Below are 24217 nucleotides of genomic sequence, written 5' to 3' on the forward strand. Positions count from 1 at the left end.
AAAGAATGAAAGAATAAACCCTAAAAAGGTGAAGAGGTAGCCTGAGCATCCAAGATCCTCCTTCAAAGGGGTGGAAGAGAGAGTGTTTGCCTCGTTTCTGCCAAAGATACTAAACCCTAGGACGTGCAAGTCCTTATATACTATTCTAGAGTTACAAAAGATTACAAAAGCCCAAGCCCAAAAAGTGCCGCTCAGCGGTAAATACCGCTCAGCGGTGGTTGCGCGTCTTCTATCTTCCCCTCAGCGGCCCTTTTGCCCCTCAGCGTGACTCCCGCAACCTTCTGAGTGCCGCTCAGCGGTAAAATACCGCTGAGCGGTGCCTTCGTCTTCTCTTTTTGCACTCTTTCTTGTCTTTTCTAATGTCACCTCTCTCCTTCTTCACTCTTTTCACTAAATTCACCTTAAAACCTGCACAAAAACACTTAAATCAAGCATAAACCTGTCCAGCTCTCTTATTTCTGAAAATAAAGATAAAAGGCATGATTTCAAGCTAGTTTCTAAGTCTAAAGGTTGCTTTTAGTATCAATTTTAAGCATGAAAATAACAGTTTTTCAACTGTTATCACAACCCCAAACTTAGAACTTTGCTTGTCCTCAAGCAAACAAAATGTAACTCCATCTCCAACCAATTCATATGATGGTTCACTCATTCAAAATCCTTTTCTCAAGATAAGTAACAGCTTCATTTAAACTTATGACCAAGATTCAATCAAGATGTGCACATGCTTTAGTGTTCACAAAGTCATTTAAATTCCAACAAATGCTATTTTTCATGAATGATCAATCAATTAAGCATGGATGTTTATGTGCTTATGGAATATTTCCTCACTAGACAAAGTGTTTCACTCCTCACACAAGTGTATAAGAGGTAAAGTGTTTCACTCATTCACTCCACTATCACAATGTCACATGAATCAACTTTGCCTTTCATTTTACCACAATCAAAACATTCACAAGCATGCATCATCAAAAGGACTTTTCATTGGCTTATAATGTGGCTGGGCTAACAAGAAAATTGGTTTTTCTGGATCGCAAAATCCTTGAGTCAAGAGAATCATAACACACAATCATCTTATTCATTCCCAACTTTCCTTTTACAATTACAATTGCATTGAGCTTTACTTCTTTTTCTTTTCTTTTCTTTTTCTTTGCATATTCTTACTTTTTAGCTCTTAGCTCAATGCTTTTTATGTTTTCCCAACAACCCCAAACTTGAACATTTAACAATACCACACAAGATCTTCTACTTAACTCAAGGTAAAGATTTTCAATCAAGGGTTTTCAGTGTATGTTCAAGGCTAAGGGTTCAAAGGATAGAACACAAAGTGTTCTCTTTTAGTGGGCTAATTTTATGTATTTGGCCAATAAAAAGGGTTTCAACAACACGGCCTTGATCATATGATGCAAAACAAGCAATTGATTCAATCATAGAAAACCTGGGCAAAATCATTCATGCTTTCAAAGTAATAGCATTCAACAATAACAACTCTGGAGCTCAAAACCTCACATATAAGCTCATTCACATTTGCCATACACATCCTGCTTAATTTCACAATCACAATCATGATATCCTGCATTTGTTCACAAAGCTTGTGAATCACCTGTATAAGCATTTAATGTGCACATCATCTCAACATCAATCAATCAATAAGCATCATCAAGCAGTACTTATCACACAATCACAGTTAATAGCAAACCATCACACAAAACCAGGTGTTCAATAGAGTACATCAAACCCTAATCTAAAACCGAAAACAAAAATACTTACAAGATACTGGGTTGCCTCCCAGTAAGCGCTTGTTTAACGTCCCGAGCCTGACCCAACTTTCAAGGATCAACCAACAACATCATTGTGGAAAAGCGTTGCACCTCTCCCCCTAGATAGGGCTTGAGACGTTGACCATTTACCACCCAGCTTTTCTGTGAATCATCAGCAGATGGATCAAATATTTCAATTGCTCCATGTGGATGCACTTCTTTTATCACAAATGGTCCTGTCCATTTTGACTTCAGCTTCCCAGGAAATATCTTCAATCTTGAGTTGAACAATAGTACCTGTTGTCCTGGATTGAAAACTCTATTCACCAGCTTCCTGTCATGATAAAATTTAATTTTGTCTTTATAAGCCCTGGATGAATCATATGCATGTAACCGCATTTCTTCAAGCTCTAAAATCTGCCTTCTGCGTGTGCATTGAGTTTCATAAGGATCAAAATTCAAGAATTTCAAAGCCCATAATGCTCTATGCTCCAATTCAACTGGCAAATGGCATGCTTTCCCATAGACTAATTGAAATGGTGATAATCCCATAGACGTCTTCATTGCTGTTCTATAAGCCCAAAGAGCATCATCCAATTTGAGAGACCAATCCTTCCTTGATGAAGTCACGGTTTTCTCTAGGATTCTTTTTATCTCCCTGTTAGATACCTCAGCTTGTCCATTAGTTTGTGGATGATAAGGTGCAGCTACCTTATGCTTCACTCCATAGTGTTTGAGTACCTTCTCTAGCTGATAATTGCAAAAATGAGATCCTCCATCACTGATCAATACTCTTGGAGTGCCAAAACGTGAGAATATCTGCCTCTTCAGGAATTTAATTACTGTACTAGCATCATTTTTAGGACAAGCCAATGCTTCCACCCATTTACTCACATAATCCACTGCTACCAGAATATATTCATTGTTGAAAGATGGAGGAAAGGGTCCAACAAAGTCAATACCCCAACAATCAAAAACCTCAACCTCTAAAATACCTTGTAAAGGCATCTCATGACGTTTAGTGATTGTCCCTGCTCTTTGACATTTATCACAATTCCTAGCATGATTATGAGCGTCTTTGAATAGAGTTGGCCAATAGAATCCTGACTGAAGGACTTTTGCTGCTGTTCTTTCTCCATTAAAATGTCCTCCATAAGGTGAATCATGACAATGCCAGAGAATTCCTTCTGCTTCTTCATTTGTAACACATCTCCTCAAAAGATTATCTGCTCCAATTTTGAACAAATATGGATCGTCCCAAACAAACTGCTTGGCATCATGCAGAAATTTCTTTCTCTGTTGCCAAGTTAAATCTTCCGGCATGACTCTTGCAGCTTTGAAATTTGCCATATCAGCAAACCAGGGCCTCTGTTGAATATACATGAGTGATTCATCTGAAAAAGATTCCCAGATTTCAGGCTCCTTGCTAGTGACTTCATTGTTGACTAACCGTGACAAATGATCAGCAATTAAGTTCTCACTTCCTTTCTTATCACGGATTTCTACATCAAATTCTTGCAACAGTAGTACCCATCTGATCAGACGTGGCTTAGAATCTGGTTTTGTCAACAAATATTTAATAGCTGCATGGTCTGTATAGACAATCACCTTAGACCCTATAAGATAAGGTCTAAATTTCTCAAGAGCATATACAATGGCAAGAAACTCTTTCTCTGTAGTAGCATAATTCAATTGAGCATCATTCAGCACCTTGCTAGCATAATAAATTGGATGAAACTTTTGTTCTTTCCTTTGGCCGAGGACAACTCCTATTGCATAATGATGGACAAATTTGTAAGCACCAAAATATGATGTCACAAACTTGTTTCACAATCGGCAAGTATGACCGAATCGTTCAAGTAATAAACTTGGTAAGACCAAGTATCGTTCTTCCCAAAGGACTCACGGCCTAGTTTAGTTGTGTGGTTTGTTGATTAGCTAAGACTTAAGGACGAAATAATTGGATTTTATATGCAAGACGAAAAACTAAACATGTATGCATGAAATTTGATCAATGGCAAAGACTAAAGATAAACACTTTCAATGGATTATATGAATGAATATGTTGTTGGGGGTCAATTTCATCTCATCCACTCTCATACATTTTAGGAATTCAACATTCAAATCATCATTGTTAATGCCACTCTCTAAAGTACCATTCTAGATGGCTTCTCCCTAATCAAATAGTTCATACAATTCCTAGCATTCCTAATGATTAGTTCATAAGTGCAGGAGCTTAACGACAACCAATATAACATTGGGAGAAATTCCCCGGATCTAGACTTTCCCGTACGTGTCCGTATCGACAAAACCAATAATCATGCAATAGAATGAGTTAAACAATGCAAGCATTGAGCAAAGAGGAAAAACCCTAACTAATGATGAAAGAAAGCATAAGTCTTAGATTAAGATGCAAGCATAAATTCCATATATGAGAGCTTCAAGAGATTACATTGATTCCCCAACAAACATACAAGGTTTAGTTCACCATATTCATGGTGAACCTAGATGAACAATAATGAAAGAATGAAAGAATAAACCCAATAAAGGTGAAGATGTAGCCTGAGCATCCAAGATCCTCCTTCAAAGGGGTGGAAGAGAGAGTGTTTGCCTCGTTTCTGCCAAAGATACTAACTCTAGGACGTGCAAGTCCTTAAATAGGGCATAAAAATAACATAAAACAAGTCCAAGCCCATAAAAACAAAAGAAAACCGGTCCAAGCCCACTTAGAATGCCGCTCAGCGGTATTTTACCGCTGAGCGGTACTAGCGCATGATCCATTTTGCCCCCCAGCTGCTGTTTTGCCCCTCAGCGGTGATTTCGGCACCCGAAAAGTGCCGCTCAGCGGTATTTTCCGCTCAGCGCCACTCGGTCAGACTTTTTTCTGCGTTCTGGTTGGTTTTTCAGCATTCTGGTTGACTGGTTGACTTTTCTGGTTGACTGGTTGACTTTTCTGGTTGACTGATTGACTTTTCTGGTTTCTGGTTGACTTTTCAGCACTCCAATCATTCGGTATTTCAATTCTTCTTTCAAATCATTCAATTAGCCTACAAAATCAAGGGAATCTTGCACAAAACCATTAAATTCACTTTCAACTCTCTTATTTCTGAAAATATAAATAAAAGTATGATTTCAAGCTAGTTTCTAAGTATAAAGGTTGCTTTTAATATCAATTTTAAGCATGAAAATAACAGTTTTTCAACTGTTATCACAACCCCAAACTTAGAACTTTGCTTGTCCTCAAGCAAACAAGATGTAACTCAATCTTCAACCAATTCATATGATAGTTCACTCATTCAAAAATCCTCTTTTCAAGATAAGTAAAAACTTCAATTAAACTTATGACCAAGAGTTCAATCAAGATGTGCACATGCTTTAGTGTTCACAAAGTCATTTAAATTCCAACAAATGCTATTTTTCATGAATGATCAATCAATTAAGCATGGATGTTCATGTGCTCATGGAATATTTCCTCACTAGGTAAAGTGTTTCACTCACACTCAAGTGTATAAGAGGTAATCACTCATTCACTCTACTATCACAATGTCACATGAATCAACTTTGCCTTTCATTTTACCACAATCAAAAACATTCACAAGCATGCATCATCACAAGGACTTTTCAATGGCTTATAATGTGGCTGGGCTAACAAGAAAATTGGTTTTTCTGGATCACAAAATCCTTGAGTTAAGAAAATCATAATAACACAATCATCTTATTCATTCCCAACTTTCTTTTGCCTTTGCATTTGCATTGAGCTTTGCTTCTTTTTCTTTTCTTTTCTTTTTCTTTGCATATTCTTACTTTTTAGCTCTTAGCTCAATGCTTTTCCTTTTTCATGTTTTCCCAACAACCCCAAACTTGAACATTTAACAATACCACACAAGATCTTCTACTTAACTCAAGGTAAAGATTTTCAATCAAGGGTTTCAGTGTATGTTCAAGGCTAAGGGTTCAAAGGATAGAACACAAAGTGTTCTCTTTTAGTGGGCTAACTTTATGAATTTGGCCAATAAAAAGGGTTCCAACAAACGGCCTTGATCATATGATGCAAAACAAGCAATTGATTCAATCATAGAAAACCTGGGCAAAGTCATTCATGCTTTCAAAGTAATAGCATTCAATCATACCAAAAACTCTGGAGCTCAAAACCTCACATATAAGCTCATTCACATTTGACATACACATCCTGCTTAATTTCACAGTCACAATCATGATATCATGCATTTGTTCACAAAGCTTGTGAATCACCTGTATAAGCATTTTAATGTGCACATCATCTCAACATCAATCAATCAATAAGCATCATCAAGCATTACTTATCACACAATCACAGTTAATAACAAACCATCATAATAAACCAGGTATTCAATAGAGTACATCAAATCCTAATCTAAAAACAAAAACAAATAAGTTTATAAAACTTAAACCAACAAAAGCATAAGCATATGATAGCATTCATCCGTAAATGCTATCTCAGCTCCTCATCAATCTGAGTTGTCCTCTGTTTCTTCATCTTCTTGGATCTTATAGTCTTGATTCTTTTGCCCGATGAGGAGGCCATCCCTGCATCAAACATAATTCACAAAACCAAAAGATACATTGTTAAGCATTAGTAAACCACAATGAAGAAATCAGCCCCTTCAATGATGCTCTCTCCCAACCCCAAACTTAGATGGAAAACTAGTGAGCAAGTGAGTGGAAGGAGATTTTCTAAAGAGGGATGAGGGAAAAATTGTAGAGAACCTTTGAAAAGGTATGTAGGAGTGTATGTGCAGAGAAGAGTCTGAAAATAAAAGCATTTGCACAGCTTAGGGTATAAAAATACCCTAATGGGCTCGGGTTCCACTAAGGGGAACTAAAGCTCATTCTGCGAGAGTACCGCTCAGCGGTAAGTTGCCGCTCAGCGGCACTTTCGTGATGTGCTCTTCTCCTTCTTTTCTTAACCTACGTGCCTCCTAGACATGCCCCTCACTGGTTCCCTGCAATTCAATGCTTTAAAATACTTATGCAAACCCTAACTAAAATAAAACAAACAAAAACAATCAATCAACTGGGTTGCCTCCTAGGTAGCGCTTGTTTAACGTCACGAGCCTGACCCAAAATCCACCAACACCCATCAGTAGGTGTTTCAAACTTACCAACACCCATCAGTAGGTGTTACAGACTTACCAGCACCCATCAGTAGGTGCAAAATTTTCTCACCAACACCCATCAGTAGATGTTGTATCCAACAAAATATTTACAAAATAATGTCCACAAATTAAAAGTTACAAAACCAAATCAAAAGTTTTTAAATCCACTGGGTTGCCTCCCAGCAAGCGCTCTTTTAACGTCATTAGCTTGACCCAGTAAAGCTCAAGTTCCTTCTTCTTTTTCTTCTTTCTACTGAACTTCTTCAGAAATTTGATCAAACCAGGAACCTGTTGCAGTGTCTCAATCATAGGAACTTTAATCTCCAATTTCTTGAAGATTTCCATAAAGCACTTAAATTTCTTTTCCTTCCTATGATTCTTCTTTAGATGAGGATGGGATTTTTCATATGATTTCTTCTTCTTTCCTCTCATCTTCTTTTTCTTATGCTTCCTCTCCCCAAATTTTCTCTTTTTCTTTTCTCTTATTTTTTTCTTCCCTTTTCTTTTTCTACTCACCTTCTCAATCTTCACACAAATTTTCTCTTCTCTCTCTTTTCTCTCTTCTTTTTCCAACTCAACTTTTTCAACATTTACACTCACTAGCACTTCACACTCTTCCCTGGGGTTAACCTCAGTATTAGCCCCACAATTTCTATCTGGTCTTTCTTCCAATCGCTTGGTAATCTGACCCATTTGAATCTCCCAATTCTTTATAGCAGCTTCAGTGCTCTTTTGAGAAGATTCTGTTTTCTGTATGAATTGATTAAGAGTTTCTTCCAACCTTGTTTGTCTTTCATTAAGCATAGATAATTGTTGCCATAAGGTGGGTTGCTGCTGGGATTGTACCTGTGCAGCAGTCTTCAACTCTTTGGGTATTTGTGCAAGTATCTTTGTGAGATTCTCCAATTGTTGAGTTAGTATCTTGTTCTGAGCTAGCAAGGCATATTTGGATTGCAACTGTAGAACTCCTTTTTGTTGAATAGGAGCTCCTCTTTCACTGTTCCACTTATTGTCATTAGTAGTCATGCTTTCAATTATTTCTGTGGCTTCCTCTGGAGTCTTCCATTTGATATTGCCTCCAGCTGAAGCGTCAAGCATCATCATGGTTTGTAAACCAAGACCTCCAAGGAAGATTAGGACTACTTCTCCTTCGTTAAATCCATGCGTGGGAATCTTTCTTAATAGGCTTTTATATCTGTCCCATGCATGACCTAGTGATTCCTCCATGCCTTGCCTGAAAGATGAGATCTCTTGCTTTCCTTTGTTGACCTTGGAAGAATTGAGTGCCCATATAGTTAAATTCTTGATCGAATTGCATCCTGCATGCATTAGGCACAAAACTCTAGAAAATATTTGTTAGCACAAAAAGATAGAGAAGAAGATATAGATTCAGAAGATAAAAGATTTAGAAGATAGAATAAAATAAGATAGAATAAAATAAAATAAAATCTAACCTAATCTAAAAGATATAATAAAATAAAATCTAACCTAATCTAAAAGATAAAATAAAATAAAATAAAATCTAACCTAATCTAAAAGATAAAATAAAATCTAATAAGATAAAATAAAATAAAATCAAAACAAATCAAATAAAAACCGAAAAAATAAAAACAGAAAATAAAAACAGAAATTCAAAAGTAAAGTCAAAGATAATCAATAATCACACAAATTAACCAGTTAAACCACGAGTCCCCGGCAACGGCGCCAAAAACTTGATGGACAAATTTGTAAGCACCAAAATATGATGTCACAAACTTGTTTCACAATCGGCAAGTATGACCGAATCGTTCAAGTAATAAACTTGGTAAGACCAAGTATCGTTCTTCCCAAAGGACTCACGGCCTAGTTTAGTTGTGTGGTTTGTTGATTAGCTAAGACTTAAGGACGAAATAATTGGATTTTATATGCAAGACGAAAAACTAAACATGTATGCATGAAATTTGATCAATGGCAAAGACTAAAGATAAACACTTTCAATGGATTATATGAATGAATATGTTGTTGGGGGTCAATTTCATCTCATCCACTCTCATACATTTTAGGAATTCAACATTCAAATCATCATTGTTAATGCCACTCTCTAAAGTACCATTCTAGATGGCTTCTCCCTAATCAAATAGTTCATACAATTCCTAGCATTCCTAATGATTAGTTCATAAGTGCAGGAGCTTAACGACAACCAATATAACATTGGGAGAAATTCCCCGGATCTAGACTTTCCCGTACGTGTCCGTATCGACAAAACCAATAATCATGCAATAGAATGAGTTAAACAATGCAAGCATTGAGCAAAGAGGAAAAACCCTAACTAATGATGAAAGAAAGCATAAGTCTTAGATTAAGATGCAAGCATAAATTCCATATATGAGAGCTTCAAGAGATTACATTGATTCCCCAACAAACATACAAGGTTTAGTTCACCATATTCATGGTGAACCTAGATGAACAATAATGAAAGAATGAAAGAATAAACCCAATAAAGGTGAAGATGTAGCCTGAGCATCCAAGATCCTCCTTCAAAGGGGTGGAAGAGAGAGTGTTTGCCTCGTTTCTGCCAAAGATACTAACTCTAGGACGTGCAAGTCCTTAAATAGGGCATAAAAATAACATAAAACAAGTCCAAGCCCATAAAAACAAAAGAAAACCGGTCCAAGCCCACTTAGAATGCCGCTCAGCGGTATTTTACCGCTGAGCGGTACTAGCGCATGATCCATTTTGCCCCCCAGCTGCTGTTTTGCCCCTCAGCGGTGATTTCAGCACCCGAAAAGTGCCGCTCAGCGGTATTTTCCGCTCAGCGCCACTCGGTCAGACTTTTTTCTGCGTTCTGGTTGGTTTTTCAGCATTCTGGTTGACTGGTTGACTTTTCTGGTTGACTGGTTGACTTTTCTGGTTGACTGATTGACTTTTCTGGTTTCTGGTTGACTTTTCAACACTCCAATCATTCGGTATTTCAATTCTTCTTTCAAATCATTCAATTAGCCTACAAAATCAAGGGAATCTTGCACAAAACCATTAAATTCACTTTCAACTCTCTTATTTCTGAAAATATAAATAAAAGTATGATTTCAAGCTAGTTTCTAAGTATAAAGGTTGCTTTTAATATCAATTTTAAGCATGAAAATAACAGTTTTTCAACTGTTATCACATAATCACTTGCATCACACATTAATTCAAAATTTTGATTCCAATCTGGTGCTGCAATTACTGGAGCTGACACTAGTTTCTGCTTCAATATATCAAAAGCTTTCAGGCAATCTTCATTCATCACAAAAGGAGCATCTTTCATCAAGAGATTACTCAATGGTTTAGCAATTTTTGAGAAATCTTTGATAAATCTTCTATAAAACCCAGCATGACCAAGAAAGCTTCTAATCCCCTTTACATTTGTTGGTGGAGGTAGTTTCTCAATAACTTCTACTTTAGCTTTGTCTACCTCAATTCCTTTAGCAGATATTTTGTGCCCCAATACAATTCCTTCAGTTACCATGAAATGACATTTTTCCCAATTCAGAACCAGATTTGTCTGAACACATCTTTTGAGGACAGTGTTCAAATTAGCTAAACATCTTTGGAAGGAGTTTCCAAAAACTGAGAAGTCATCCATGAATACTTCAATGCATTTTTCTAGAAGATCAGCAAAAATTGCCTGCATACACCTCTGAAACGTAGCTGGAGCATTACATAATCCAAAAGGCATCTTTCTATATGCAAAGATACCAAAAGGACAAGTAAAAGCCGTCTTCTCCTGGTCTTTTGGATCTACCACAATTTGATTATATCCAGAATATCCATCTAGAAAACAATAGAAAGCCTGCCCTGATAACCTTTCTAGCATCTGATCCATGAAAGGAAGAGGAAAATGATCTTTCCTAGTAGCTTTATTCAGCTTCCTGTAATCAATGCACATCCGCCAGCCAGTAACTGTCCGAGTGGGAATTAGTTCATTCTTATCATTATAAATTACCGTCATCCCACCTTTCTTTGGCACCACCTGTACTGGACTCACCCATTCACTGTCAGAGATTGGATAGATGATACCAGCTTCTAGCAGTTTCAACACTTCTTTTCTGACCACCTCCTTCATAGCAGGATTTAACCTTCTCTGTGGTTGAGCACTTGGTTTATAGTCTTCTTCCATAAAAATCTTGTGCATGCAATAAGTTGGGCTAATACCTTTGAGATCTGATATTGACCACCCAATTGCTTCTTTGTTGGCTTTCAAAATGTCTATCAACTGCTCTTCTTCTTGTAAAGATAAAGAGTTACTGATAATGACTGGCTTTGTTCCATCCTCTAAAAACACATATTTCAAATGTGATGGCAATCTTTTTAGTTCTGAAGACTGTGCTTTGATTGTTTCTTCCTTAGCCATTGTTTCGAATATTGAATCTTCCTCTGGACCCTTTTTCAATGTTTCCAAGTCCATCAGACATTCATCAATCAATTTCTCTTCTTCTTCATCCAAATCTTCACATGCATCAATGAGCGTTTTTTCCAATGGAGAAATGTTACGCACCATTCTCTCTTGAACCATACAAACTTCATCAAGTTCATCAAATTGAAAACATGATTTGTCATCATTTGGATACGTCATGGCTTTGGATACATCAAAAGTGACTTCTTCCTCATCAACTCTCAGTTTAAGCTTACCATTCTCTACATCAATCAAAACTCTAGCAGTCTTCATGAAAGGTCTCCCCAGAATAAGAGGAACGTCACTAGTTCCTTCCATCTCCATCACAATGAAATCTACTGGAAATACAAATTTGTCGACCTTCACTAGAACATCTTCAACCACTCCATATGGATATTTAAGAGACCTGTCCGCCAATTGAAGAGCCATCCTGGTTGGTTTAATTTCCAACCCCTGAATTGTTCTGCACATGGAAAGCGGCATTAGATTAATGCTAGCTCCCAAATCAATCAATGCTCTTCCAACTTTCACATCTCCTATGGTGCATGGAATAGTGAAGCTTCCTGGGTCTTTAAGTTTAGGAGGTAGTTTCTGTATGATTGCACTGCAATTGCCCTGTATATTGATAGTTTCCTTCTCAATGTACTTGTGTTTCTTTGTGAGAAGTTCCTTCAAGAATTTTGCATATGCTGGCATCTGTTGCAATGCTTCAGAGAATGGTATAGTGATCTCCAACTTCTTAAACAGTTCCATGAATCTTTCCAACTGCTTTTCTTTCTCCTTCCTTGAATAACCCTTTGGATAAGGAAGTGGCTTTTCATACTCTTTTTCTTTCTGTCTCTCTTCTCTCTCATTTTTTTCTCTCTTCTCATCTTCTTCTTTTTTCTTTTTCTCTCTCTCAACTCTTTCTTTCCACTCACATGTTTCTTTTTCACTCTCACTCTCATTTTCTTTCTCCTCTCTCTCTTTTTTTCTCTCTTCTAACACTCTACCACTTCTAGTCACAACAGTTTTACATTCCTTTCCCAGATTATCATATTTCATTCCGTCAACTATTCTCTCAACATAGACCTCCATTTTTTTAAATGCAGCATCCACATTATGACAATAAGACGCATTTGTCTTTAAGAATCTCTGGAAAGTCTCTTCAAGCGTTGTTGATTTCTCAACTGGAGTAGATTGCATCTGCCATTTTTGGTGCTCTTGAACCATTGAAACCTGTTGTACTTCCTGTGGTGTTTGAGAAAGTTTCATGGTCACTTCTTCAATCTGTTGAGAGATAATTCTATTTTGGATAAGCAAGGCCTCATTTAATTTTGACAACTCCTTCTGATTAGGATCTCCTTTTTCAATATTGAGTTCGTTGTCACTAGTAGCCATATTTTCAATAAGTTCAGTTGCTTCCTCTGGAGTTTTCCAATTAATATTACCTCCTGCTGATGCGTTTAGTATCATCTTGGTTTGTGAACCAAGCCCTCCAAGGAAAGTTAGGACTACTTCTGCTTCTTTGAAACCATGCATAGGGGTTTTGCGTAGCAAGCTCTTGTACCTGTCCCATGCATGTCCAAGTGACTCCTCCATGCCCTGCTTGAAAGACGAAATCTCTTGCTTGCCTTTGGTCACCTTAGATTGTGGAAAGTACTTGTTCAGGAATTTTGTGACCACTGCTTCCCACTCTGTGAAACTTTCTTCTGGAAAAGAGTTTAACCAAAGCTTAGCATTGCCCCCCAATGAGAAGGGAAACAAGCTAAGTTTGATAGCTTCGTCTGGCACCCCATTAATTTTGACCGTGTTGCAGATCTCATTGAAAGTTGTAAGGTGCTCATATGGGCTTTCATGAGATAACCCATTAAATTGATTACTCTTCACCAGTTGAATTAATGCTGGCTTGACCTCCATGTTGGTTGCATTGACTCTAGGTCTAGCTATGCTGTTAAAGTGTTGAGGTCCAGCAATATTGGTGTAATCTGCAAGAGTTCTTCTAGCATTGTTATTCTCCATACTTCTTGTGCTGTGAACAGAACCTTGTGGTGATGTTTGGAGGAGAGTTTCTGGAGAAGGGAAAAGTTCTCTGGACGTTCTGATTCTTCTCCTCCTTCTACTCTCGTCTAGCCCTTCAAAAAGTGGTTCTGTTGTTTTCTTACTCCTAGTCCGAATTGCTTCCTGCATACACAAGAAAACAAAACCCTAGAAAAGATTTGTTAGCACAAAAAGATATAGAAGAAGATATAAATTCAGAAGATAGAAAGATTTAGAAGATAAAAACAAATAAGATAGAATAAAATAAAACCTAATCTAAATAAAATAAAATAAAATCTAACCTAAAGAAAAATAAAATAAAATAAAATCTAATCTAACCTAATAAAATAAAAATCTAATCTAAAAAGATAAAATAAAATAAAATAAAATCTAACCTAATCAAATAAAATAAAAACAGAAAAAATAAAAACAGAAATTCAAAAAGTCAAAGATAATCAATAATCACACAAATTAACCAGTTAAACCACGAGTCCCCGGCAGCGGCGCCAAAAACTTGATGGTGAAAACTTATTAGCCGTTGCTAGGACTCGGGTTCAATCCCCAAATCCCCGGCAACGGCGCCAAAAACTTGATGGACAAATTTGTAAGCACCAAAATATGATGTCACAAACTTGTTTCACAATCGGCAAGTATGACCGAATCGTTCAAGTAATAAACTTGGTAAGACCAAGTATCGTTCTTCCCAAAGGACTCACGGCCTAGTTTAGTTGTGTGGTTTGTTGATTAGCTAAGACTTACAAACGAAATAATTGGATTATATTATGCAAGACGAAAACTAAACATGTATGCATGAATTGATCAATGGCAAAGACAAAAGATAAACACTTTCAATGGATTATATGAATGAATATGTTGTTGGGGGTCAATTTCATCTCATCCACTCTCATACATTTTAGGAATTCAACATTCAAATCATCATTGTTAATGCCACTCTCTAAAGTACCATTCTAGATGGCTTCTCCCTAATCAAATAGTTCATACAATTCCTAGCATTCCTAATGATTAGTTCATGAGTGCAGGAGCTTAACGACAACCAATATAATATTGTCAGTATAATATTGGGAGAAATTCCCCGGATCTAGACTTCCCCGTACGTGTCCGTATCGACAAAACCAATAATCATGCAATAGAATGAGTTAAACAATGCAAGCATTGAGCAAAGAGGAAAAACCCTAACTAATGATGAAAGAAAGCATAAGTCTTATATTAAGATGCAAGCATAAATTCCATATATGAGAGCTTCAAGAGATTACATTGATTCCCCAACAAACATACAAGGTTTAGTTCACCATATTCATGGTGAACCTAGATGAACAATAATGAAAGAATGAAAGAATAAACCCTAAAAAGGTGAAGAGGTAGCCTGAGCATCCAAGATCCTCCTTCAAAGGGGTGGAAGAGAGAGTGTTTGCCTCGTTTCTGCCAAAGATACTAAACCCTAGGACGTGCAAGTCCTTATATACTATTCTAGAGTTACAAAAGATTACAAAAGCCCAAGCCCAAAAAGTGCCGCTCAGCGGTAAATACCGCTCAGCGGTGGTTGCGCGTCTTCTATCTTCCCCTCAGCGGCCCTTTTGCCCCTCAGCGTGACTCCCGCAACCTTCTGAGTGCCGCTCAGCGGTAAAATACCGCTGAGCGGTGCCTTCGTCTTCTCTTTTTGCACTCTTTCTTGTCTTTTCTAATGTCACCTCTCTCCTTCTTCACTCTTTTCACTAAATTCACCTTAAAACCTGCACAAAAACACTTAAATCAAGCATAAACCTGTCCAGCTCTCTTATTTCTGAAAATAAAGATAAAAGGCATGATTTCAAGCTAGTTTCTAAGTCTAAAGGTTGCTTTTAGTATCAATTTTAAGCATGAAAATAACAGTTTTTCAACTGTTATCACCTACCAATCTCTCCAGCATTTGATCCATGAAAGGAAGAGGAAAATGTTCCTTTCTGGTAGCTTTATTTAATTTCCTGTAATCAATACACATTCGCCACCCAGTAACAGTCCGAGTAGGAATAAGCTCATTCTTCTCATTATGAATTACTATCATCCCACCTTTCTTTGGAACTACCTATACTGGACTTACCCATTCTCTGTCAAAGATTGGATAAATAATGCCAGCTTCCAAGAGCTTCAATACTTCTTTTCTAACCACCTCCTTCATGACAGGATTTAATCTTCTTTGTGGTTGAGCACTCGGTTTATAATCATCTTCCATAAAGATCCTGTGCATGCAATAAGTTGGACTTATACCTTTAAGATCTGAAATTGACCACCCAATAACTTCTTTGTTGGCTTTCAATATTTCTACCAACTTTTCTTCTTTTCCAGGAAGCAAAGAATTACTGATGATAACTAGCTTTGTTCCATCTTCTTCTAGAAAAACATACTTTAAATGTGATGGTAACATTTTTAATTCTAACTTCTTTGCTTAGACTTCCTCTTTGGTATCAATTGTTTCAAACTTAGCCTTTTCCACTAGAATCTCCTTCAATGTCTCCAAATCCGTCATACATTAATCAATCAATTTTTCTTCTTCTTCATTTAAATCTTCACAAGCATCAATAAGAATTTTCTGTAGTGGAGAAGAATAACGTACCATCCTTTCTTGCACCATGAAAACTTCATCAAGTATATCAAACTGAAAACATGCTTTATCATCTTTTGGATGTGTCATGGCTTGAAATACATCGAAATTTACTTCTTCATCTTGAACAGTCAATTTGAGCTTACCATTCTCCACATCAATTAAAACTCTGGCAGTCTTCAAAAATGGTCTCCCAAGAATAAGTGGTACATCACCATTTTCCTCCAAATCCATGATAACAAAATCGACTGGAAAAACGAATTTGTCTACATTGACCAGCACATCTTCAACCACTCCATACGGATATTTAATAGACCTATCCGCCAATTGAAGTGCCATTCTAGTGGGTTTGAGCTCTAAGCCCTCAATTCTTTTAAATATAGAAAGTGACATCAAATTAATGTTAGCACCCAAATCAATTAGAGCTCTTCCAACTTCCAACTCCCCTATAGTGCATGGAATAGTGAAACTCCCTGGATCTTTAAACTTGGGGGGTAATTGTTGTATGATTGCACTACAATTACCTTTTACTTCAATGGTCTCCTTCTCAATATATTTTCTCATCTTTGTAAGGAGTTCTTTCAAAAACTTTGCATAAGATGGCATCTGTTGCAATGATTCTGAGAAAGGAATGGAAATCTCCAGTTTTTTAAACATCTCCATGAACCGCTCAAACTATTTTTCTTTTTCCTTGAATAAATCTTTGGATAAGGAAGTATTTTTTCCAACTCTCTCTCTTTTTTCACCTAACTCTTCTTTTTCTTTTTTTCTCTCATCTTCCTCTTCTCTCTTTTTTTCTTTCTCAATCATATCTTTCCACTCAAGTGTTTCTTTTTCACTCTCATTTTCTCTCTCTTTTTCCTCTATTTTTCTCTCCTCTAACACTTTACCACTTCTCGTTACAATGGTTTTACATTCTTCATTCAACGTGTTCTTTGCATTCTTTTCACAACCTTCTATTTTATTAATCATTCGCCAAATATTCATCTTCATACTGTTAAATGCATCTTCCACATTTTTACGATAAGATACACTCATTTTCATGAATTTCTGAAAAGTGTCCTCCAATTTTGTGTTTTTCTCATATGGAATAGGTTGTGGTTGCCATTGTTGCTGCTGCTTTTGGACCATTAAAATATTATATATCTCTTAAGGTAGCAGAGAAAGCTTCTTTGTTACTTCTTCTAACTGTTGAATGATAATCTCATTTTGCGCAAATAAGGCGTCTTGAGTTTGCATTTGTAACTTTCCCATTTGTTGACTAGGAACTCCTGTTTCACTGTATAAATCATTATCATTAGCAGCCATGTTCTCTATCAATTCTGTTGCATCCTCTGGAGTCTTACATTTAATATTACCTCTAGCTGAGGCATCTAACATCAACTTGGTTTGTGAACCAAGACCTCCAAGGAAAAGTAGAACTACTACTGCTTCATCAAAACCGTGCATATGAGTCTTTCTCAAAAAGCTTTTGTACATGTCCCATGCTTGACCTAATGTCTCCTCCATGCCTTGTCTGAAAGAAGAGATCTCTTGCTTCCCTTTGTTGACTTTAGATTGTGGGAAGTATTTGTTTAAAAACTTTGCAACCACAGCTTCCCATTCTGTAAAACTACCTTCTGGATAAGAATTCAACCATAACTTAACATTGGCTCCCAATGAGAAAGGAAACAAGCTAAGCTTGATTGCTTCATCTGGCACTCCATTTATCTTTACGGTGTTACAGATTTCATTGAAGGTGGTGACATGTTCATACGGGCTTTCATGTGATAGCCCATTAAACTGATTGCTTTTCACCAACTCACCTCCATGTTTGTAGCATTGACCCTCGGTCTTGCTATACTGTTAAAATGTTGAGGGCCAACAAAAGTGGTGTAATCTGCAAGAGTCCGTTTACCATTGTTTTCCTCTGCCATATTTTTAGTGCTATGGTAAGACCTTTGTGGTGAAGGTTGTAAGAGTGTCTCAGGAGAAGGGAATAGTTCTCTTGAAGTTCGAACTCTCCTCCTCCTTCTACTTTCGTCCAGGCCTTCACGAAGAGGTTTCAGAAATCTTTTTGCTTCTAGTCCGAATATTACCCTACATACACAAGGAAACAAAACACTAGAAAAATTTGGTTAGCACAAAAGGATAGAAAAGAGAAGAAATAATCAAAAGATATAATTGAAAAGATAAGAAAACAGAAAATAAAAACCGAAAAATAAGAACAGAAAATAATAGCCGAAAAAACAGAAAAATAAAAACCGAAAATAAAAAGAGAAAAATAAAAACAGAAAACAAAATTCACAACAAGTCAAAAATAATCAAAAATCACACAATAGACTAGTTAAACCAGAGTCCCCGACAACGGCGCCAAAAACTTGATGAACAAATCTTAAGGCCCTAAAAACGGAGTCAAAAACTTGTTAACCGAATCGTATCAAGTAATAACCTGGTAAGACCAAGTATCGTTTTCCCAAAGGACTCACGACCTAGACAGTTGTGTGGTTTGTTGATTAGCTAAGACTTGCAAAACCGATTGATTAAGATTTTAATGCACATAATCAAAAGTAAATATGTATGCATGTATTGATCAATGAGCAAGAAGAAACAAAACACGTGATTTGAATTATATGGATGAATATGTTGTTGGGGTTTATCAATTTCATCCTATCCACTCTCTTGTATTTAGGAATTCATCAATCTTTTCATTAATGTTAATGCCACTTTCTAAATTACTTAAAACCCAATGTCTCGGCGAAGAAAGCCTAATCATAATCCCTAGCAATTAATCATGCAATATAATGAACATAAGCTTAAAGGCAACCAACCTTCATACTCCTATGTCTAGGTTGGTAATATACTGTTGGGAGAGATTCCCCAGATCTATATTTCCTGTATGTGTCCATATCGACAAAACCAATGATCATGACATCGAATGAGTTAAACAATGCATGCTTTGAGCAAAGAGGAAAAACCCTAACTATTAATGAAAGAAAGCATGTATCATAAAGTTCATTTTGAAGAACAAATTCCATACAAGAGAGTTTCTAAGGATTTACATTGATTCCCCAACTACAAATACAATGAAAGAATGAAAGAATGAAAGAATGAAAGATAGAAACTAGATGAAATACAATGAAAGATAGAACCCTAGAAATTTGAGAAGGAAGCCTTACCATCCAAAATCCTCCTCCAAGTGGTGAAAGAGTGTGTTTCTGCTTCGTTCTAGCCAAAGATACCAACCCTAGGACGTCCTAAAGCTTATATATTATTCTAAAAAATACAGAAAAGTAGGCCCAAGCCCAGAAAAGTGCCGCTCAGCGGTACTAGCGCATTTCACTTCTTCCCCTTAGCGCTAGTTGATGACAAATATATGAATACCGAAAAACGGCGCCAAAAACATGTTTAAGCCTCGGCAAGTGTGACCGAATCGTATCAAGTAATAAACTCGGTAAGACAAAGTATCGTTCTCCCAAAGGACTCACGGCCTAGTTAGTTATATGATTTCTTGATTATTTAAGACTTGTGAACAAATTCTTGTGGTTTCAAATGCAAAAGATAATAAGTAAACATGTATGCATGAGTTTGATCAATGGAAAAGAGGAACACAAACACAGAACGAATTATATGGATGAGTATGTTATTGGGGAAATCAATTTCATCTTATCCACTCTCATATATTTTAGGAATTCATCATTCTTTTCATCAATGTTAATGCCACTCTCTAAATTACCTTAAACCCAATGTCTCGGCGAAGAAAGCCTATCCTTAATTATGAGTTCATACAATTCCTAGCATCCCTAATAATTAATTTTGAAGCACCGAAGCTTAAAGGCAACCAACCCTCATATCCCTATCTCTAGGCGATATTACTTTTGGGAGAATTTCCCCAGATCTAGATTTGACCGTATGTGTCCATATCACTAAAATCAATAATCATGACATCGAATGAGTTAAACAATGCATGCTTTGAGCAAAGAGGAAAAACCATAACTAATGATGAAAGAAAGCATGTATCAAAGATATGATGTTTAAACAACAAATTCCATATATGAGAGTTTCACAAGATTACATTGATTCCCCAACAACAAGAAGAGTTTAGTTCACCATATTCATGGTGAAACTAGATGAAATACAATGAGATAGTGAAAGATAGAACCCTAGAAAGATGAGTAGGTAGCCTTAGCATCCAAGATCTTCCTCCAAGGGGTGGAAAGATGTGTGTTTGCTTCGTCTCCAGCCAAAGATACAAAACCTAGGAAGTCCTAAAGCTTATATACTATTCGAAATATTACAGAAAAGTTAACCTAAGCCCAAAATACCACCGTTCAGCGGTACCAGCGCGTAGTCAATTCTCCCCTCAGCTGCACTTTCACCCCTCAGCGGAGCCAACGGGTGTTCTTTAGTGTCGCTTAGCGGTAAACTGGCGCTGAGCGGTACTTGCGGCTTCTCTTCTTTTGAACTTTTTGAGTTCCTTTCTGATTCCATCTCTATCCTTCTTCACTTCTTTCATCGAATTCACCTTCAAACCTGCAAAAAACACTGAAATCAAGCATAAACCTGTCCAACTCTCTTATTTCTAAAAATATGAACAAAAGCATGATTCTAAGTATGTTTCTAAGGGTTAAAGGTTGCTTTTAGTATCAATTTTAAGCATGAAAATAACAGTTTTTCAACTGTTATCACAACCCCAAACTTAGAACTTTGCTTGTCCTCTAGCAAACAAGATTTAACTCAATCTTCTACCCATCAATACAATGGTTCACTCCATTCAAAAATCCTCTTTTCAAGATAAGTAAGTTCTCAATTAAGCTCATGACAAAAACTTCAATCAAGACATGCACATGCTTTAGTGTTCACACAATCACCCAATATCCAACAAATGCTACTTTTTATGAATGATCAATCAACTAAGCATGGATGTTCATGTGCTCATGGAATCTTTCCTCACTAGATAAACTGTTTCACTCAAACACACAAGTGTATAAGAGGTAATCACTCACTCACTCTACTATCACAATGTCATAGGAATTGACTTTGCCTTTCATTTAACCATAATCAAATACATTCACAAGCATGCATCATCACAAAGACTTTTCAATGGCTTATAATGTGGCTGGGTGGTACGACTGTCGCGGTCATACAAATTTTATACACGAAAATAATGCAGTATAATACTAGGAAGTGACTCCTAGGTCGTCTCTCAAGGACCAATATTGTTGTGGTTCAGTCTTAGATTTGACACGAAAAAGGGGGGTTGTTTGTGGTTTTTGTTTTGCGAAAAATAAAATTAAAACTGACTGGAATTTAAATAAGACACTGAATTTAAAAAACACTGAAACAAATTTTAACGATATGGAAAACAGTAATTTTGGAAAACGGTAAATTCAGTTGAAATCGTAAATCACAAGTGCAGTGAAAATAAAAATTGAGAATCAAATGAACAAAGTTTTGAAAAATGTAAATTGAAAGCTGACAGAATTAAAATTAAAACGCAGAGTGAAAATTACACGATCATTGAGAAAAGCTGAATGGAAATTACAATTAAAAATTTAATCCTTGAAACTGAAAATTAAAAGAAATCTAAAACCTCCCCAGGGGAGGAAAAAAACAAAGCCAGAACGTAACCTAAACCTACTCCTAAAATCTAATGAATTCTGATGTGTTGCTGCTGCTCCATTATATAGCCACTTCTCTGACATATTCTCCTTCAATCTATCATTTGGATTTTGTCTCACTCAGCCCGTGAGTCTCATTCGGTGGTGGCTTTTCCAAGTTGTTGTCCACTTAATTCTTTTCAATTTTGAAGGTGCTAAACCGTGTGGAGTGGAAGAGAATGGTAAAAAAAAATCTGAACTTGCACATGTGGGGACGTGAAACCACTTCCCTTAATAATACTAGTTTAATAAAATTCAGAGCCACCAACTTCATTTCCTCTTCTTTCTTTACGTAGCTGCACCCACAAAATAAAGAGAACATGAGGTGGTCCCTTGGTTAATGGCCGTGTGTTTGCTGCTACTGCTGTGCTGGCCCAAGCTGCTACCTCCATGGGCGTGAAGTGCTGCAGGCCGTGACACCTTCCAAGCTCTTTCGGTGGCTCTCCTTGTTGGATACTTGAAGCTTCTTCAAAGCTAGCTGGACCCGTGAACTGTGTGCAACCAGCTTGGACGTGAAGACCGTGAACTTCTCCTTCAAGGACGTGGCTTCAACGCGGAATCTGCTTCAGCTGTTGTCCCGGATGATCTCCATCTGCTTCATCTACGTGCACACCTCTTCTTCCACTTCTCCAAACTGAACCAGCTGTTGTGCTCTCTGGATGTGGCTGGACGAAGCTTGCTGGAATGGAGAACACCACTGCTGGATATGTGCTGCTCAAAAGGGGCCGTGAGCTTCCATTAGAGGTTGCTTCACGGTGCTGGAACGCTGGGTGCTTCTCATGCTGCACCAGGCCGTGAGCTTTAACGTGGTAGCTGCTTGGTGCTAGACCTGCTGCTTCTCCCATTTGCAGAAGAAGTGTTGGACGTTGCTGGATGATGCCGGACTGCTGGTGTTGATTGACGAGAGGTCGTGGCTGACTGCAAGTTTTCTGGCTGCTGGTTGAAGATCTGGATGTATGGAGGCTGCCCATGGCCGTGTGTAATCACCACTGCTGGACCGTGCTGAACTTGAAGGCTGCTATGGGGTGTTAATGTGCTGGGCCGTGAACGGGTGCTGGAGTTGCTGTAGAGACCCAAGCTGTCATGGTTGAGAACTCCTCTTCTCCATCTGACTTCACTTGTTAAACTTGTTGAATGGAATAAGGTGTGAAAGTGGTCCACTCCGTATTGTTGCAATGTTCCAGATTCAAATTAATTCATGTGTGTCTCTTTTAGGAAAGAAGGACCGTCCTCTTCTTGTCCCATGTGCACCTTTTCTTTCAACAAAATATTCAGCCACTTTTCTTTCTCAAAATACGTAACAGCACTTTCCATGTAAATTATTACTCAGTAACAAAGCAAGATGTAAACGTCACGTGCATAACATAGCCAAAAAGAATTTTCCATGGCCCATGACCGTGAGTGTTTAATAATTGTGTGAGCCAATACTTTCTTAAAAGAAATCAGCATATGTTATGTTTCCAAAGGGGCTATAAACCGTAAGCTTCAATTCCTCTAAGCGTGCCCCCTCTTTTATTCCAAACAATGTGATGTTTGCTGCCAAAATGAATGGTACATATGTGTCTTGTGATCTGTCTTACTTCTAAACCAATTATGCTCAATTTTCCACACAAGTTAAATCAACACAGTGCAATTTCTTCTAAACACAGTGTGTGAATGTTTTTCCAAATGTCTCACTTTGTATTTCCAAAATTTCCCTGCAGTTACTAATGTAAATAATTGACTCAAATAATTCAAATTAATTAAAATTAGAATTTCAGGTCAAATTAAACACAATTAGCAAAAACGGAAAAATACTGAACATTTAGGCACAATTCCCTGATTAAATTCAGTACAATAAGCTAAGTGAAATCAATAAAATATTGATTCATCAAAATAGACCACACTTAGTCTTTTGCACTCCTGGGCAAAATCAAGACGCAAATCAGGGAATAGTTCAAAGGACATTCAGGAATGGTGACACAAACTCAGCAGACAGAAAAATAAAAATTCGCAAGAAAACAAACAAAATTTACACAGTTCTCAAGAATTCTAGACAAATAAAAGAAGTAGAAATTATCCAACACAAATCAAATAAAGCAGATACTTACAGAAATCATCCATGCGTTTTGATCCCCTCTCCCTATTGCTTCATCCCCATGGGAAGACATTAGCATGGACTTTATACTTGGTCTACCTAAGACTCAAAGGGGATTTGACTCTATCTTTGTGGTTGTAGATAGGTTTAGCAAAATGACTCATTTCATACCATGCCACAAGGTAGATGATGCAAGTTACATAGCAAAACTCTTCTTTAGAGATGTGGTAAAATTCCATGGGTTGCCTAGGACCATTGTCTCAGATAGAGATCCTAAGTTTCTTAGTCACTTTTGGCAAACACTTTGGTCTAGACTAGGAACCAAGCTTCAATTTTCAACCTCTAGTCACCCACAAACTGATGGACAAACCGAGGTTGTGAATAGGTCTTTGGGAACCATGTTGAGGGCTATCTTGAAAGGAAACCACAAATCTTGGGATGAGTACCTTCCTCACATTGAGTTTGCATACAATAGGGTGGTTCACAAAACTACCAAAATGTCTCCTTTCGAGGTTATGTATGGTTTTAATCCTCTCACTCCTTTAGACCTCATACCTCTCCCAAATCCTAGTGATTT

General features: G+C 37.2%; 1 protein-coding gene across 1 annotated transcript; it reads right to left on the minus strand.

Annotated features, from left to right (window-relative positions):
* Nucleotides 1-2090: 2090 nt before the first annotated feature.
* On the minus strand, nucleotides 2091-16587 carry LOC128197917 (uncharacterized; the record flags this gene model as incomplete). Its single annotated transcript, XM_052880769.1, has 6 exons — nucleotides 15937-16587; nucleotides 10356-10598; nucleotides 10043-10241; nucleotides 3033-3538; nucleotides 2232-2735; nucleotides 2091-2174 (listed from the first exon to the last, which is right to left on the minus strand). Coding segments are annotated over exons 1-6 (2187 nt in total), but the record flags the coding sequence as incomplete, so codon positions are not given.
* Nucleotides 16588-24217: the final 7630 nt, after the last annotated feature.

The sequence above is a fragment of the Vigna angularis genome, chromosome 7 (assembly GCF_016808095.1).
Source record: "Vigna angularis cultivar LongXiaoDou No.4 chromosome 7, ASM1680809v1, whole genome shotgun sequence".
Lineage (NCBI taxonomy): Eukaryota > Viridiplantae > Streptophyta > Magnoliopsida > Fabales > Fabaceae > Vigna > Vigna angularis.